General features: G+C 43.0%; 1 protein-coding gene across 1 annotated transcript in view; it reads right to left on the bottom strand.

The window, feature by feature from the left end:
• Window positions 1-1,231: 1,231 nt before the first annotated feature.
• The window catches only part of ZNF385D (zinc finger protein 385D), a gene marked incomplete at its 5' end in the record, with an annotated part of 88,018 nt that continues 70,799 nt past the window's right edge, over window positions 1,232-18,450 (bottom strand). The window contains 4 exons of the mRNA XM_015415841.1: window positions 1,232-1,465; window positions 2,731-2,832; window positions 5,812-5,990; window positions 10,595-10,831. Of these exons, the coding sequence (XP_015271327.1) occupies window positions 1,232-1,465; window positions 2,731-2,832; window positions 5,812-5,990; window positions 10,595-10,831 (752 nt within the window). The remainder of the gene's footprint in view (window positions 1,466-2,730; window positions 2,833-5,811; window positions 5,991-10,594; window positions 10,832-18,450) is intronic.

Genomic DNA, 18,450 nt, shown 5'->3' with positions numbered 1-18,450 from the left:
GCATAGAAGAATAAGAGGAAGGGCAAAAGTATGTGCACAGACCAATCCATCAAAGTCACTGCTGGTCAGTTAGCAGCAAGGCTTGCCCTAGCTGCACCACAATATGATGCCCACTGGTAAGAGTGTAAGACGCCCCTTCCCTAGTGCCTCTGCACCAATGGCTGACTCCTTCCTGACCTATTGGCTTTCTGGCTGCAGCTAATAAAACCAACATAAGTCTCTAGTATATAATTATTTTGTTATCTGCATATACTGTTATCACTGTAGTAAATGAGGTTCTGGTTTATCCTGGACACAATCCTGATAAACACAGAAGAAAACATATCTGAACAACGGGGACATTTCGTTTCTTTTCTGAACAGCAGCCCTCCCCCTCTCACTCCCTTTGCAAAGGCAGGGGAGATGAACAAGCAGGTTGCTCTGAGCCAAGTGTGGCAGGAGACTGGGGCAGGGCCACTGCTTGGAAAGAAACAAAAAAGCCCTCCTGCGCAAGCTCTGGATTCCAGCTGTAAGGCAGCTCCTTCATGGCTGGCATTGATTGCTATGCAGTTATTCAAATTGGTTCAGTAACTCGGCCGGCCATCTCTGTGGCAACTGGTTAAGGGGAGGTGATGCACTTTTACCATCTCAGTTCACAAACCTAGCGGCACAGATAGAGACACAATACTACTGCTCAACAAGACATCTATTGTATCTACTTTTACTCTGATAAATACCCAGGAAATGCTGACTTGGCAGGAGCCTTGTTAAGAGTATGACTATTCACAGTGTTTCTGTTTTTTGTTTTGTTTTGCTTTTATTCTATAGAATTAAGTATTTTATGTACATTGGAACCAGTTAATGCCCTTTAGACAATTCTGTAAAGTTGTTTTATAAGCAGGAAAGACATTGCAGGGGGAAATACGTGCTAAAAAGCACAGTCAAAATGACCTCATACCTTTTTAAATATATATATATATATATATATCTTGCTATGAATCAACATTTGTAGGATCGCTTTTTAAATGGTCAAGATTCAAGAGAAATGCTTCCATCTGGAGAAAATACTGCCTCTTTCCCCTTTTTAGAATTTGTTCAGTTCTCTATCAAAAGTCTTAGCTCTTCATTTATATATATATTTATATATATATACATTTTACATTAACTATAAATAAACACTGCATAGTTCATTGTTCTTGTTTTGCTTTTGCTCTGAAAAATTATTGCAGTACAATTAATCCCTTTGTGGAGTTCAGTAAGGAGCAAAGAGCACGGGTGTGTGGGTGGTCCGTATAGGCCCCGGGGCCGGTCGGAGAAGTGCTGGAGGAAGGGCTGAAGTCTGAAAGAGGGTAGCTGGTGGGGCTGTTCGAAGACTGAAAGGGGAATTGACGGCCACAGCAGCAGCTGCTGCAGCAGCTGCGAGAGGATTTGGTAGGATGCGTGGAGCCATTGGTTTTGTAGGTTCCTTTGAAAATACTAATTTTACCTGGGGGAAAGAAGAAAAAAGAACAGCTATTACCGGTTCATCTTGTCCATGTTTAAGACAGCTTTATTTAGGGTTGCCAACTCTGGGATAGAAAATTCCTGGAGATTTGGGGGTGGAACTTGGGGAGGGCAGGGTTTGAGGGAGGGGGTCCTCAGCTGGGTATAATGTGACAGAGCCCACCCTCCAAAGCAGCCACTTTTGATATCCAGTCTGTAGATCAGTTCTAATTCCAGGAGATCTCCAGGCCTCACCTGGAGGCTGGTAACTAACTTTGCATAGAAGATATGCAAAACCTTTGAGTGCCAGAAGGATTAAAGGGAAAATATAGAAAGAGGTGAGTGGAGGGAGACCTTGAAGTATCTGCTCTGCTGATCAAAATTAAAAGCTGCCCAATTTTTCATGCTAGACAAAATGGGGAAAGATGTATTGTGGATAAAGGGCTTTGTTAATTCTTTTAAAACCTCCAAGATGTTTTGTTCCACAAATGTGTTCCCCTCAAAATACACAGCATTCCTCTTATCAGACCTACCAAGTTGTGGCTCATTGCCTGTGTAGACAGCTATTATAAACTTCTGTTACTGTATAATCCTAAAGAGAGTTGCACCCTTCTAAGCCTGTTGACTTCAATGGACTCTCCTTGGAATTGTACTGAGAATCACGTCTTTACTGGATACATTTGGACTGTAGCCTTTCACCAAGAAGCTGAGTTTTTGCTTCATTACATTAAGATGAGTTTGTGAGGTACAGGCTGAAGATACCACGGGGAAGTACCATTATGGCTGTTGACCTGGATCCTGGTCTCACAGGCTCTGTATGTACTGACAGTGTCAATGAGAACATTTGGGGCAGTGGACTTGGGAAGGTAATTCCATTTCCCCTCCAGATGTTCAGCCTACAAAGATGGAACACCCATGTAAAAAAACCTGTTGTGGCTTCGCCAAAGCCATTCTGTGAAATTTGTAGCTTTTCCTGCCATTCTGTATACAATTTTCTTAACAAAGTGATTGCCAATTTGTGAACTGGATGCCACGATGACCATGCCAGCAAAGTCACATACCTGGAAGTAATCTCAAACCCAGATTCTGTACACGTGAATACAAATTCCCACATTTCCATTCTGTTTTCCGATGATGATGATGATATTATTATTGTGCATTATCCAATCCTATGCATGCTGACTCAGAAGTCAAAAATAATTCAATTGGACTGTCAACTTCACATGGGACTCCAGCCATAATCTAACATTATGAAAACTATTTTCTTACCCCGAGAGGGTGTGTTCCCTTCTGTAGTTTGTTGTAGGGGCTGTATTTGGGTTTCGGGGGCTTCCCAGCAGCTCTGTCTTTGTGCCTTCTACTGCTTATGTGCTGTTTGAAAGGCAAGTATAACTTTATTATTATGGCTATTATTATAGAAATGAATAGCTTCAGCATTGAACATGTCTGGTTCCCCTAAAAATGTGTTTGTCCAATATTACTACAATACTTCTTATCTAAAATAGTACATCTATTTCAGTTTCAAGTGTCCCACAGCATTCATACATGTATGAAAAGAAGAGTCCTCCCCTCTCCCCCAGGTTACACATCATAAACATTGTGCTGGCTTTTCTGCAGAGACGTGAGCACATGCTACAGTTTTATTATTGACACAAAGCAGTTTTAGCCCTGTAAAAAGCCTCAGTGGGAGACCACCTAGGAACCACATGTAAGTTGTTTTGAGTTCTTTGAAGGCAGAGCGGGATAGAATAATAATAAGCAACTAAAGGCATGTGTTCTCATGTCCTCCAACCTAAGCAGGATGGCCAGATGCAAATGACTGTGCAGAGAAGAAAACTTTGGTAAGGTAAAGGTAAAGGTTCCCTTGCTCGAAAGCCAGTCGAATTCGACTCTAGGGTTGTGGTGCTCATCTCTGTTTCAAAGCCGAAGAGCCAGCGCTGTCTGAAGACATTTCCGTGGTCATGTGGCTGGCATGACTAAACACCAAGGTGCACGGAACGCTGTTACCTTCCCACTGAAATGGTACCTATTTATCTACTTGCAATTTCTGGCAAACTGCACTAGCCAGCATGCCCTTTTCTACCTAGGCTGTAAAAGACACAAGAGCTTCATTTCCTCTTTTTGCATCCGATCTCCTCCATTCAGTTGGACTGCTACATCCCATCATATTCACTAATGCAGGATTCAGGACTGGGCTGTTAACCGTCTTGATCTCTCTGCTATTGGTTTTTATCTGCAGGATTTCCCCCTCCCCCTGGGTGAAAAAGTGCCTGTCTGGCAGATGCTTTAAATTGGCCTTTGTGGAAACAGCCTCCATATGGCAATTTGTCTGCAGCAACAGCAGTCTGCAACCACAAACCCACAATCCAGAGAGTTGATCAGAGGTATTTTATGCTTAGAAAGCTGACACATGCGACCAGCCACATGTGGCCTCTTTATATTGCTCCTAAAAGTAGATGCCTTTCTGGAGCAACCATTTTACACTGTCCAGGTAACACACTGATGGGCACTGAAAAAACTGCTGCACGAGCAGGGCACATAATGGTAAGCATTCCAGTAGCATACTTTCAAGTATTCAAACCACATCAGATCTGTTACCTTTTTAATTTGTTTTAATTGTAAGTTGCCTTGAGAAATCTCCTAAATAAATAAATACAACATACATATCTTAACAGTCATAGGGTTGTTGCCTTATGAGTTTGGCCTCTATTATTATTAAAGAAGCTAAAATAGTGGCTAAACTTCATCTTCAAAAGTGATACGGAGAGTTTTTATTAACGAGTTTGCAAGTAGACTTGTGCAGCTCCAACAAATAGTAGCATAAATAGAAGAAATTATGGTTTGCTACTCTGTGAACTTCAGAGTCATTTACACTGAAGAGCCGGTATAGCATAGTGGTTAGGTTACTGGACAGCGGTCGAGGTGGGGGACTCATGTTCAGGTCAGCCATTCTCTGTCAGCTCGATCTAATTCACAGGGTTCTAGTAAGACTAAAATGGCCGAGGGTGAACAATGCAGCTCATCACTCTGATCACCCTTGAGGAAATCATAGTTTGCCCGCTGCATTTAACAGAAATAATTATTTTACCACACACAGGAGGGGAAAGATGAGGGAAAGAAAAACTGAAGTCCAAATTCATATACTTGCTTGACTGTAACTGTGCTCTAGAGAAACGGTGGTTCTGATATTTGAACTGTGGTCTTTCCTGGCCTTCACTGGTCACACTGTTAGCCTATTATGGCCATGAAAGCAATTTCCCAGGGATAAGTGTAAAGCCATATAATGGCTGTTCACTTGCTATAGCCTCCTGAGATTTCCTTGACAAGCCTGTTTTTACCATGTAGAAAATTTAGCACATTGAGTTTCTGCCAAACTTTAGAGTAACTTCCTTGTGCTAAATCTGTGAAAGCGTTGACATTTCAGAACCGTTCTCTCACCCATTCTCTTGTAAGACAGGTCTATGTGTAGCCTCCACAGCTGTAAAATTTCTTGATAAGTTCATAGTTTCACCAGAAACATAAAGATACTTTTACAGAAACAGATTGAATTTGTTCATTTGAGAAGAATGACTGTCACCACACCACTTACATTCAATTTGGAGGTGATGCTTCCCAGTACAGAGAAGAATTGGTTTTTAAAAAGAACTCACATTCCTCAGAAAATTATCTCTACTGAAAAAAAGTACATGCTTCTCAATGCCTCTATAATTTTGAGTACACAGTATAGGAGAGCAAATAAAATGACAGACTTTATAAAATACATTGTCATAGCATGTAACTCAAGAAAAATATTCTAAGTTCAACAACAGGTATCAGAAAATATACCTAGCGGGTTAGAAAAGCCTCTAGAAGACAACCAAAAGCATCACTGTAAAAGCAAGAACTGTACAGAAGATTCAAACTGTACAGAAGATTCATCATAGAATCACAGGGCCAGTTTGCACATCACCAAAGGAACCCTAACTCAAGTTAATTCAAAAGCACATCCCCCCGACACAACCAGGCTACGCTTGAAGGAATGGGCCACTTGTATAAACCATGAACGTCTTCGTGTGGCTGCTGCTTATGCAAATACTATAATAACTGTAATAGTGGGAAACACACTTTTCAGGTCAGTGCTGCAGCATTTGCAGAAACTGTGGATTAACAGCTCACAAACAGCTCATACTAGTGCCACAGGTTCTCACAAGCAATGATTTGGCACAACCTGGTCATCAACTTGACAGTGGCTCCCACACACTCCTAGAGCATGAGTGCTGCCATGATAGGTATAGTCTAGCTCATACTAATGATCCTTGAATGTTCAGAAAGTGTGAGCAGGCAGAGAAACTTGGTCCCCATTGGTAGTACCTGTTTAAGTTGTGTCTCAGAATTTACATGCACATCACAAATTTCACAGTGAAATGTTTTGTTCTGAAGTCCTGTGTTTCCTTTATTAATGGGTCCTTTGCCTTTGACACCTGCCCGGGGAAAGGCTTTGATGGTTCCACTTCCATTTCGTGCTTCCAACATAGTTTTGTGCTTCGTGCCTGAAGATATTAGACATGGGAAAGAAACGCCATTTTAGCAAGTTATGTAATGTTCCTTCTTCTCTCTTGTTACACCTTCCGTTTTGTCCCAAGTAGGTCTCAGGCTCCATGATAGTGATGAAGTAATACCTATGTTTCATTACCTCACATTTAATTATTATATGATACCAATTTATGCTCTGAAGGAAAGTGCCATCAGTATGTAGTGACATGGTACGGGAGGCCTGAGGTGGAGGCCTTGTTTTTAGGGCCTCCTCCTGCTGCTAATGACACATGTGTTGCCACTGAAAGAGAAAACCATGACAGATCTTTAAGATGTGGGTTGGAGTCCTTTTTATATCTTTCAGATCATGTTCAAAAACAGCTCATGAAATTTGGGTGCCATTATTGAAACAATGGGCAATCTCAAAGGATCTTTGGATAGGAAACTTTTATCTGTCAAGGCCCTTTGAACTGAATGGAAGCTACATATTTAGAGTCCTTTAGAGAAGAAATGCACCCAAAGACTTCAACAAAGGCATCAGACCAGTTAAGAATGTGAGAGATACCTGCTGGATCAGAAGAGTGGTCTGCGTAGCCCATCATCTTGTTTTATACACTGCCCAATTAGTCCCTCTGGAGAGCCAACAACAGGGCCTAGAAGCCAAGGCCTTCCCCTGATGCTACCCCCTAGGAATGGTATTCAGTTTGTATTATTTCATTCCCTGGATAGCAAGAAGCAGCAGACCATAAGTACTGGAGGATGATGGGATGGGATGGATGGGAGACTTTTGTCATATTGTTTGTTTCAGTCTGTTTATCTAAGGATGTACTATTTCACAGATATTATGGGATGGACAAATAAAACACACATACATTTCACAGGTATTAAGGGACAGACAAACAAAGCACAAAGCAGAATTGTTATATAGCACTGTGACTTCTCAAAAGATGCATCTGCCTGCTAGAAACCTCTTCACCACTTTCCAGCCAGTCCCAAAGCTCAAAATTATGTTCTCTTTCTAGGACTCTTGGCCCGCAGATCAGCTTCACAGTGTATGCCCGGCCTGCAGCTGGGTACAATTTCAGGTATCTAAATGGACATGTGACCTGTTGCAGTGATTAGTATTCAGTGTTTATGTTCAAGCCACACTTGACTAAAGAATATGAAAACCCAGAATCTGCTTTTATAACAACCACATATGAACTATATGGTCTGGCTCACCTACCTGTAAGGAGAACTTTAGGTTACAATGTTTTGGTACTTAATTGCTCAGTGAAGGAGAAGAAGAAAGCATGTTGAAAAGGCTATAATTCTGTTCTATTATCAACTATATACACAATACATTCTTCTGTTTAACAAACATGGACTTGTATGCATCAGGGAATTTTATTTATTTATTTATTTATTTTTGGGATTTATATCCCGCCCCATCCAATATACAGCTCGGGGCAGCTAACTAATGTCCATGCCGACTGGCTGGAAAATATGCATACAAACAACAGCATAATAAAAACACTATATCTTGACATAAAATTTGGTGCTTTGATAATTTACATAAAATCCAAGATGGGCGACGTCCCACACTGGCGGCCAAGTTCTTCACAGCGGGAGCGCCAGGAAGAATGTTTCCCCAGCTCTATTGGGCGACATCTATCCCCACTATGTGGGGTAGATGGTTGGAATATCATTGGTGGAATAGCGGCGGCGGCTCCCCCTCAAAGGCCTGGCGGAAGAGCTCCGTCTTGCAGGCCCTGCGGAACTGCACTAGGTCCCGCAGGGCCCGGATCTCCTCCGGGAGCTCATTCCACCAGGTGGGAGCCGCTCTTGGGGGAATGTATGGGGAGAGGCGGTCCCTTAGGTAGGCCGGACCCTGGCCATTCAGGGCTTTAAAGGTGAGCACCAGCACTTTGAAGCGAATCCGGTATGCTATAGGCAGCCAGTGCAGTGCATGCAGCACCGGCCGGATGTGGTCTCGCCTGGAAAGACCCATCAGCAGCCTCGCTGCAGCATTCTGCACTAGCTGCAGCTTCCGGATTTGCGACAAAGGCAGCCCCAAGTAGAGAGCGTTACAGTAATCCAGCCTCGAGGTGACCGTCGCATGGATCACAGTGGCCAGGTCTTCTCGGCTGAGATAGGGAACCAACTGCCTGGCCAGCCGCAGATGATAAAAGGCTGACTTGGCAGTGGCTGCCACCTGGGCCTCCATCGTTTAAGAGGAGTCCAGGAGCACACCCAAACTCCTAACCTCCCGTGTAGGCACCAATGGTGTCCCGCCAAAGGTCGGGAGAGGGTGTCCTAACTCCCGGCCGATCCGACCCAGGCCCAGGACTTCCGTCTTTGCCGGGTTTAGTTTCAACTGACTCAGCCTGAGCCACCCAGCCATGGCTTGCAATGCCCGCGAAAGGTCATAGGGACCAGAGTCCGACTGGCCGTCCAACATCAGATAGAGCTGGGTGTCATCCGCATATTGATGACACCCAAGCCCACACCTCCGGGCAATCTGGGCGAGGGGGCGCATGTAGATGTTAAACAACATCGGGGACAGCACAGCCCCCTGAGGCACTCCACATTCAAGGGAGCGCCTCCGGGACTGGTGCCCCCCCCAACGCCACCCTCTGTCCCCGACCTTGGAGAAAAGAGATAAGCCATTGAAGGGCAAGCCCCTGAATCCCCACGTTGGCGAGGCAGCGGGCCAGCAACTGGTGGTCGACCATATCGAACGCCGCCGACAGGTCCAACATTATGTCCAAGGCTGTCATATACCATTTTAAGCCTCCAGCACAATAATTCCCTCCGGGTCCTGGTCACTCTACCATGATATCACATGCTAGGGTGACAAGAGTACCTGGATTTTTGTTTACCAACCCCAGTAGCCCTGAAAATGCCAGCTAGTAACTATATCCTGAGTCAAACTGACCTCAACTAAACTATTGGAGGAAGTAGATACTGGGAGGGAGAATGAGCACTTAAGAAAGGTGATAAATGATGAAGTGTTCTAACAGATAAACTAAAGCTACACATTTTATCTAAGTTTCAATACCACACATTAGAAAGGGATGAAAGTAATAATTAAACATTGAGAAGAACCATAGGAATCTTTCAGAAATGGAAATGTGAAATTTTATTTTCCGGGTGGAGGAATAAGCAAGTTTTCCCCATTTCCAGTTTCCCCCCAATGTACATTAAATCTTGAAGAATAATATTGGGGGTTTGAATTTGTGGTTAAGTCCCCCCAAACAATAATGTCTGCATACACACAGACGTACTGGAGCAGCAAACTGCACACACAGCACAACTGTCTGTGCAGAATTCAGATATAAATAAAAAAAGAGCAATTGAAAATTCTGAATGTGTCAGCTCCACTTCACACAAGGAGAATTTTGGAAGTGTTAGTGCCTGGAGGTTTTCAAGAAAAAAAAGATTAGAACAGTTGCTTATGATGACTTAGAGTACCCTGTCTTAATTAATGGAGTTTGTCTAACTAGGGTGGTGGTCACATGCGCAAGATAAAGCGGGGGGGGGGAGCGAGGCTATTTGCGCCGTAGGAATTTGACCTGCAGTTGCGCTATCACACAGTCCTTGGAAGCTGCGGGCATAGCCCGCCACTGTGTGATCAGACACAACCGCAGGTGAGTCAGGGTGTGTGCCGTGTGTTTCCAGTGTGCTTCAACGAGGGATCGATGATTCGCATCTCCGCACTGAGGGCTCCCTATGAAATGTGTGATGATGCGCATACTGAGATGGGGGGGGGAATGGGACAGAGTCAGGATGGCCTGATGAGACCATCCCGATGCCATGGCAGCACGCTGGAGTGATCACACAGGGGAAAGTCCGTCCGTGGCCCGTAGCAACCCCTTTGCTACCAGACTTTCACTAGTGTCTTTTTACTCCACTTTTGCGGCAGAGCAAAATGGGTTGCCAACGGGTGCAGGGCACTTCCCAGATGTTTGCGTCTGATCACACCCTTTAAATCCGCCTGGCATTCGCGGCTATGGCGCGGCTAATTGTGCATGTGATTGCGACCAACGTGATCTGTTGAATCTCTACAAAGGGCCTTTTAAAAATGACACTAATAACTCCTCTTTGTCTGAGATGTGTCACTTTACGAATGTTGCTAACATTGGATGGTAAATTTAAAAAATCAAATGTACACTTGAGTCAATTATCTTTTTCACTTGATTTACAGACAGGGGAGATGCAAAAACCAATTTATCACTTATGGCAACTATCAAACTCTATAAGTCCATCTGTATCAGCTCATGCTTCACTTTTCATGTTCAACAATATAAATACTGTTCAGTCTGCCTCTAGGAATAAATGGAGGGATGCAAACTATTGCCATAGTAAAGCATAAGCTCTGGAATTCTTCCATAATGCAATATTTAGAAGCATTAAAATGGCAGTTTAGAGAAACTGATCACCTGCAAAAAGTAAAATTCCTCCTTTTCTCTTTCATGAAGGACTTTTTGCATGTCATTTTTATTCTTTAATAGTTAATGAATTTCATGTAATTGCTGGTTTTCTGCCACCTCTTTTCCCCCCTGGCTTCAAGCAATCTAATCTATTCAGGGCAAGATAATTGCAGGCCTCTTGAGTCAGGAAAGAAATTGCTGTATCTCACCACTGTTGTGAGCCTCCAACTGTGAGGCGGAGTTGACAGCAACCTTGCATAGTGAACAGTAAAGGAGTCGCTTGGCCTTTTCTTCCTCAGTCTCTCCCGAAGAACTCGTGTTGCTGGTAGCGGCTGTTGTGGGGAGCTTTTCAACTTTAGAGGTGATTTCAGTCGTCATGATGTTGCTTTTCCGAATTTCAACTGTTGTGGCTGTTGATATTGCTGGTGTCCCTGTTGTACTGTTTGCTTTATGGATTTAAAAGAGAGAGAAAAGAAAATGAGTCTTTTTTCATACAGTGTAGAATTTGAAGTATGCAATGAAAATGTTGCATTGGGTGGACAGATCAAATCGAGGGGAGAAGAGTTCATGGCCAAAGCAACTTTATCTTGACTCAGTGAAAAAGACTTATAGCTTATATCAAACACTGAATTAGGAATATGGGGGGGGGGAACACCCTACCCCGCTGAGGTATGTAGAGTTGTGCCTCTACTTGAGCTGTTAGCTGGCAGTCTTGCTGAAAACTATAGAGGGCATGAACAGTGTTTCCATTGATAGCCAAAAACAAATGCTGATATATGATAATTATTTTGCTGCACCACTGTGAAAGGACAGAGATAGTGTATCCAATCTGAACACAGTTGGTGGCTCAGAGGGAAATACATTTAAAAATGCACTTTAGGAGGAGGAGAGCTTTGTATTCTGATTATATTTTGTAATTAAGTTGTCCAAATAATCTAAAGTGGAAAATAGTGCCTCCCTATATTTTACCTGATGATAGTGAAATTGTTCTCTGAATTAGCTCCCAAATCTAATATAGTTACCGGACAACAAATCAGTAACAAGGCTGGACTGCAATATCGTTTTAACAGGGCTTATAAGAAAGATATTTGGAGAATAAATGGACATTCTATAGAGCAAGTAAAAACATATAAGTATTTAGGGGTTACCTTCAACTATAATGGCAGCTCCTCAGCCCATATAACTTCTACAATCTGTTCTGCTGAGAGAAATGTTAATGCTATTATCAGATTTTTAGGAAGGAGGGCCAAGGTGTAATTTTAGCGGCTCTGAAATTATTTGACGCAAAGGTCTTAACCCAACTCACATATGGTATGCAAGTAACTACATTAAGTGATGATAATTTTAAGGACCTGGAAAAAGTTCAATCTAAATTTATTAGAGCGTTATTTAATGCGCCTAAATGCACAGCAAATGTAGTTCTTAGGCAGGAGATTGGGGTGACAAAAATGGAAACGAAAATCTGGATTGCTTCGATTTTGTATTGGTTAAGAACGCACTTGAAGCCTACAGGTCTAATTCCATCTTTTTTAGCTGACAATCCATATCCTGAATGGTCCTCCAAAATATTAGTCAAGCTTGGATCAATTGGGCTTCATCCTGCAAGTCTTTTGGAGCTTGGATTGACAAAAGCTAAATCTATAGTAACCCAACGCCTAATAGATATAGAGGTCCAGACGGAAGAAGCGCTCTTACCCTTAAGATATAGAGCCTTAAAATCCTGGACAGGTTTTGCCCCCGCTCCATATCTTTCTAACATCATATATGACAGCTATAGATGGGTTTTTTCTAGAGCACGTTTTGATGCCCTGCCATCTAACTTGTTACAAGGAAGGTTTCGGCGCTGGCCTAGTTCCCAAAGATGTTGCCCGTGTACAAATCTTGAAATAGAGTCGGTCTCACATATATTGTTACATTGTAACTTTTATGCTATGGAGAGACAGCTGTTAATTTTCCCATTGTTGTCCAAATTCAAACCCTTGGATGTTCAGTTGAAAATTGCGGAACTGAGGATTTTAACTTTTTTGCTGGAAGACCGGATAGAGAGGATATCTTTAGCTGTGGCAAAATTTTGCTTTCTGGCCCTTAAAAAGAGGAAGCTTATACCTTAGATAGTGATCTGATGACAAATTAGCGTTGTATTGTTGTGTTTCAATGATATATTGTATTGTTCCTGTATTCGTTTAAAGGTTTTATATATATTCGATGTATGTATTTACTAGGTACTTATGTATTTATTGTGTATTTTATTATTATTCTTGGAAATGTTCTATTGGCTGGTCGCTTGACCGTACTAATAAACTTGACTTGCAATATGGTGGCAAGAAAACATAGAGCCCATGTCTCAGGTGCAGAAACATACCTTTGTGGAACAGACAGTAACAGGTTTTATGCTGTGGAAAACACATGTAGAAAGGTGTCCCCCTTAAAAGAAGCTCAGTTGTAAAAGGCAAGCGTGCTGTATTGAATTTAGGAAGATAGTGACATATTGTAAACTTCCACAGTGTGACCTACTAAGCTGAACATAGCCACGTATTGTGGTTTGCCATTTGACTGACCATCTTTTTTTTCCATCTGAAGCATCCTGAGTTTATTTATTTATTTATTTATTTAAATGTTTATTAAGGTCAAGTATAACTTATAACGGAGCTGCGGTGGCTCAAGTGGTTAAGACGCTGAACTGCAGGCTGTGGAAGGTCAGTAGTTCAGCAGTTCGAGACCCGGGTGCCGCATGACGGAGTGAGCTCCCGTCTCTAGTTCCAGCTCCTGCCAACCTAGCAGTTCAAAAGTAAGAAATTGCCAGTAGATAAATAGGTACCACTTCAGTGGGAAGGTAACAGCATTCCGTGTGCCTTGGTCATGCCGGCCACATGACCACGGAAACGTCTTCAGACAGCGCTGGCTCTTCGGCTTTGAAACGGAGATGAGCACCGCAACCCTAGAGTCAGATTCGACTGGCTTTCGAGCAAGGGAGACCTTTACCTTTACCTATAACTTATAACATGTACCACAACTGCAAAACAGTATACAAAAGTCCTGAGAGTCCAAAATTACAAACCAGCCAGTTAATCACCTCCAAGGTTTTCAACATACATCAACAGTTATAACATACTAACATAATAATTTAATATCAGATCCGTTCCCATATATAAAAACGACTTTTGAACTATAAATCCCACTGACTGGAGTCAGGTTTAAAATACCACAAGTTTGGGAGTCTGCTACTCTATACAGTCACAGAACAAGCTGGAGGGTTCAGACATAACTGGCGGTTTGCGGTCAACGGATGTAGGGAAGCAGATGAACCCAGATTGCTCAGAGAACAAGAAATAATTGAAAGAAGTTGGTTATTTATCCAAAATACAAGCAAGAAGCACCTAAAATAAAAAACGGAAACAAAATCCTAAAAGGCGAATGAAACATCAGCAAATGTACCCCAACAACGGTTTCAAGATGATCCTTTCTTTGTCAAGGAAAGGAGGGCCAAGCCAGGCATGGGGATGAGGCACTGAACCGGCCTCCTGGCTCTGCTCCGTGCCTTGCTCCAGGCCCTTCTGGTCTTTCCTAGCTCACTTGTGCTATCAGAGCCGGGAAGTGAGAAATCATTCCAGGTGGGCAGCCATGTTACTGGGTTGCAGCAACATAAAACGGAAGCTGAGTCGCTAACACAAATCATTCCAGCATGAGCTTTTTGCGTGGGACATGGGGGGAGGCGGAGCCGGCCTGGCTAGGCTCGGCTCCGCTCCCGCCCCTCTGGTCAGTTGCAGCCTTGGGGTGGTAGTGTTTTCGCCTACCTTACACTGGAGCAGTGGAACAACGGGTAGGGGCGTGGCTGTGTTAAATAGGTCGGTCACTTTTGGCAGAAGAGGGCAGAGATAAGGCAGCGGAATTGGTGAGCACCATAAGCCGTCCCGTCTTTTGGGAACTGGGGGGGTCTTCAGGAACGGCTTGCGGGCTATTAAGGCCCCGGGTGGGGAATGAGGACCCCCTCTGGGAGCCTCTTGGGTTAAGCTCCTCTCTGCAAACTGTAGGGTTTCAGGGGTAGGCGCTCCCGGGAGGCGACCCGTGGCTGGGCTGCTGGTCGCAAGCCAGGTTAATGGCCCAAGACCGGGGTTGGTGCCTCGCCCATATATATCAGACAAGGAGGCTGGTCAGCCTGACACCTGCCTTGTCTGTTCCGCTACTTAGGAAGTGCTCCCTTGCCGGTTGCTATTAATAAATTGTATATAGTTAATAAAGTAGCCCTTGTTTTAATCCAAATGGTTGTCCGTCTCGTTATTCCCGCTGTGGGGGCAAATCATTCCAGCATGAGCTTTTTGCGAGTCAGTAACCACTTCACCAGATGCAACAGTGGAAGTGAGAAAAGTGCCTGACTAATGGGAGATAAAGCATAGGAGGGAGAATGTTCCGTGACCTCTACTGACTGTGCCCTTTATGACACCTCATCCTTTTTTACCTTGGTGAGCAGGTGGGCACATGAGCCTACCTTTTTTGTGCCATCATGTCACAGCTGATTTATGGCAACCCCATGGGCTTCTTCAAGGCAAGAGACAATTGTCTGCCTCTGTGTCATAACTCTGGTATTCCTTGCTGGTCTCCCATCCAAATACTGGTCAGGGCTGACCCAATTTAGCTTCCAAGATCTGACGAGAGGGCTTAGCCTACCTACCTATCATATTTTTATTTTGCACCTCCTCTAAAGCTCATACCCTGCCACATATTTTGTTAGCCTTTAAGGTGCGACTGGGCTCTTGCTCTTTTCTACTCCTCCAAGGAAATTCTCCTCTCCCCATTTTATCTTTGTAAGGTACCCTGAGTGCCTTATGATGTGATGTAAAGTACCCCAAGGTTATCTGCAGTGTAAAACTGAGTACATTTTTGTGGGAGTAAGCATCGTTGAATAATCCTGGTTAGGAGTTTGAGTAGATCTACTTAGGATTGCTCCATTAGTGAACTTCATGGCAGAATAAGGACTGGAAGCTGGGTCTCTCCAATCCTCCCAGTCCAAGTTCGTAACTCATATCTATCATTAAAAAACTCAGATATGGAACACAGACCCTAAATAACAGTCATGTCATGGTTAGTTCTGCTCTACAGTGACAGTCAGGATGAAAACTGAGTATGTGTGCCTGTACTTAAACCAATCCAGTTTGAAAATCTATTAAAATCAATTCCCCCCAAATCCGATGAAAAGATTGTACCTCCAGTTCATGGAAAATAGTAAATGTTCACTGGCTCATATTCACTATTCTTGAAAATGTCTCACTACAGAAGTCCCTCACCATCCCTAAGCCTCCTCCCATGTATGCCTGCAAACACATCATCAGGCAAAAGAGGAAGAGCAAATTATCTTCCCTTATTAGTAGCTGCCCTTGTGTGGCACTAGATCTGGATTCTAGTTTTTCCAAATGGCTTCATGATGGATCTTGTGAACTGTTTCCTTCGCAACATATAAGAGACTCTTTGCATCTGTAGAATTAACTCCATAATGATAAGGACCTCAGTTACTTGTGCTTTTTAAATTAGGTGGAATGAAGCTTTCAGAAATACACTGTAGGGACCTTTCTATCATCAGCAGAACAACAGATTAAATTCCTCCATTGCATCTGTAAAGTCTAGGAACATATTCATCTTCTTTCTCTGTTCTACTGAAGCTCTCCTTTTGGAATTTTTAGTCCTACAGTTTCAACATGATTAAAGTGTAAGTCATCTCTCCATGCAGGGAGACAATCAGCTCTAACAACCCTAGAGGTGAAACCAAAATTGCCTCTATAGGCAGGAGATATAATCATGCAGTATAATTACAGTCGTCAGTTATGCTCTCTGGAGAAAGGTGTGAAGTGTGGTAAAAGGAGAAGAGACAGAATAGACCATTTATTCCTTTCTTTAAAACTTTTCCTGTCCTTTTCAGTCCTTAGTGTTCCTTGATTAATTCATTGGGTTAACGTGACTTGACACTTCAAAATTACCTGTCACATGGACAAATAATACTGATGCACGGGCATCAAAAGAGGTCATTAGAAACACTTCCTTGTTACAATAGCAATGGCCTAGTTGAAATCTGGGAAACTTTCAGCTGATATGGTTCATGAAAAGAGGCAAAACTTTCTTATCAGCACCCCATCAAATAAATGGATGGTACAAATGCATTAAGAAAGACAGGAGTCTAAACGAAAGTAGGTTAAATGCATAGTCTCTCCAAATTAGTCAGTTAAATAGATAAGGGTTCCCCCCCCCACTTGTGATTCTGTTATTTGCAGCTTATATTTCAATTCCCCCCCCCCCCAAAAAAAACATACCCTAGAGTCATTATTATTTGTTTCTTGACACTGGACTACATAATTTATGGTACAAATTATGGTCCTCATAACATTTGAAGAATTTGTAAAAAACCAATCTAAGTTCCCCCATTGGTTCTTCTTCATGGTAACAGCTTTATTGTGACTTTTCTTGAAGGGGTCCATAGCAATGACTGAGTATCTTGAGAACTCTATGAGGAGGCTGAGATATAATAACATATCCAAGACCATCCAATGAATTCTAAATCAAAGTTGCATTTTGAATTCACCATACTTCAGTGCGTGTTTATGTCCACCATACCCTTTTGCATTAATATTTTGTTAACATAAACGATGATTCTCCAGAGCCTTTTTTCTTTTTTCTATTCTCTGTGCAAGCACATTTCTTGGTTGACTTTATGAAATCAAAATAAAAGATAATTTAATTTGATAACCCCCAATGTTTTTAAAGTCACAATATGTGCAATAGATGGCTTTGGGAGAATGAATAACCAAAGACTCTAATCCAGGCAAAGTTAATTGAGACCAAGTCCCACTGAAATCAATAGAAAAAGTTAGTTGTGACTCATAAGCCCCCTTGGTTTTAGTGTGCTTATTTTTTTACATATATCTTGGCTTTCTTCCACTGTAGAAACCCAAGGCAGTGTACCTTGTATTTCCAGGCAAATTCCCATTCAGGCCTATACCTGCTTAGCGTCAGCAAACTAATTATCATGGGCCTTCCTACCATAATCTGCTGTTACTTGATGTACAGTTACGTGAAAATAAGCCCAAATGATCTCAATAGGGGTAAAAATGAATTAACTGCTATACACTATAATTATCTTTAGCTGGATCAGGGGGTATGATCTTTATCTGTTATAGAGGATAGTTCAATTCCAACATACCTGCTGATCTCAGGTTCCATCATAGAATAAGCTTTCAATGAAAGCAAAACATGGGCGGCAGGCACAGGGGCAGGAAAATGCGGGGGGGGGGGAAGCGTGGCTGTTTGCCCGGGGGCTAAAAAACGCGTGGTTGCACGAACAGACTTACCGTGGAGGTCCCGTGGTAGGGGGGAGGTGCCGATCACTCCATAGTCCTGCAGCGCGGCAAAGAAGCGGGGTGCGGGGCAAACGGGATTGGGTTTTTTTAAACTCAAATGTGCTCCCTTGGGTGCTTGTGCGCATGCGTGGAGACTTTGGGGGAAAAAATCCTTTTTGCGAGGGGACATGGGCGGGCGCCGGAACTACCACCAGAAATGCGATCAGACGCCCGCCCTTGCCCCGCGGTTTCAGGAAACTAGTACCTCCGAGGTACTAGTTTTTTACCGTGCATCTTCCACGGGAAGCTTCGGGTTCGCCACGGGAGCTCTACGCTTCCCAGATGTGGTGGTGAGATCGCGCCCAGAAAATCCGCCTATCTTCCGTCCCTCTAGCGTGCCTAATGCTCCGTGTGACCGCAGGCTCTATTCTGTTACAGCAATTCAACCCCATTTAATTCCACTGTTTTTCATTTTATGACTCCTACTACTAAGGGCACAATCTCCCAAGATATGCTCCAACCGCAAGGCCCTCTGAAATAAACTGCTTTCATTGATATCAGTGAACTTCCTCAAGAAGTATATTCTGTTCTGTCTGTGGAAACAACATTCCTAGTGCTATTATAGAACTTAATGCACTTCACACTACTGTGTGTATATATTTACACATACTATAGCTGTCTATTAAAGAATTTTAGTGAGTTTTAGTGACAAACTGATTAACTGAACTGTATATTGTCATAGC

The sequence above is a fragment of the Gekko japonicus genome, unplaced genomic scaffold (assembly GCF_001447785.1).
Source record: "Gekko japonicus isolate JY-2015 unplaced genomic scaffold, Gekko_japonicus_V1.1 scaffold2259, whole genome shotgun sequence".
Classification (NCBI taxonomy): Eukaryota; Metazoa; Chordata; class Lepidosauria; order Squamata; family Gekkonidae; genus Gekko; species Gekko japonicus.
Note: the sequence above shows the minus strand (reverse complement) of the source record. Positions and strands in the feature narration are given on the sequence as shown.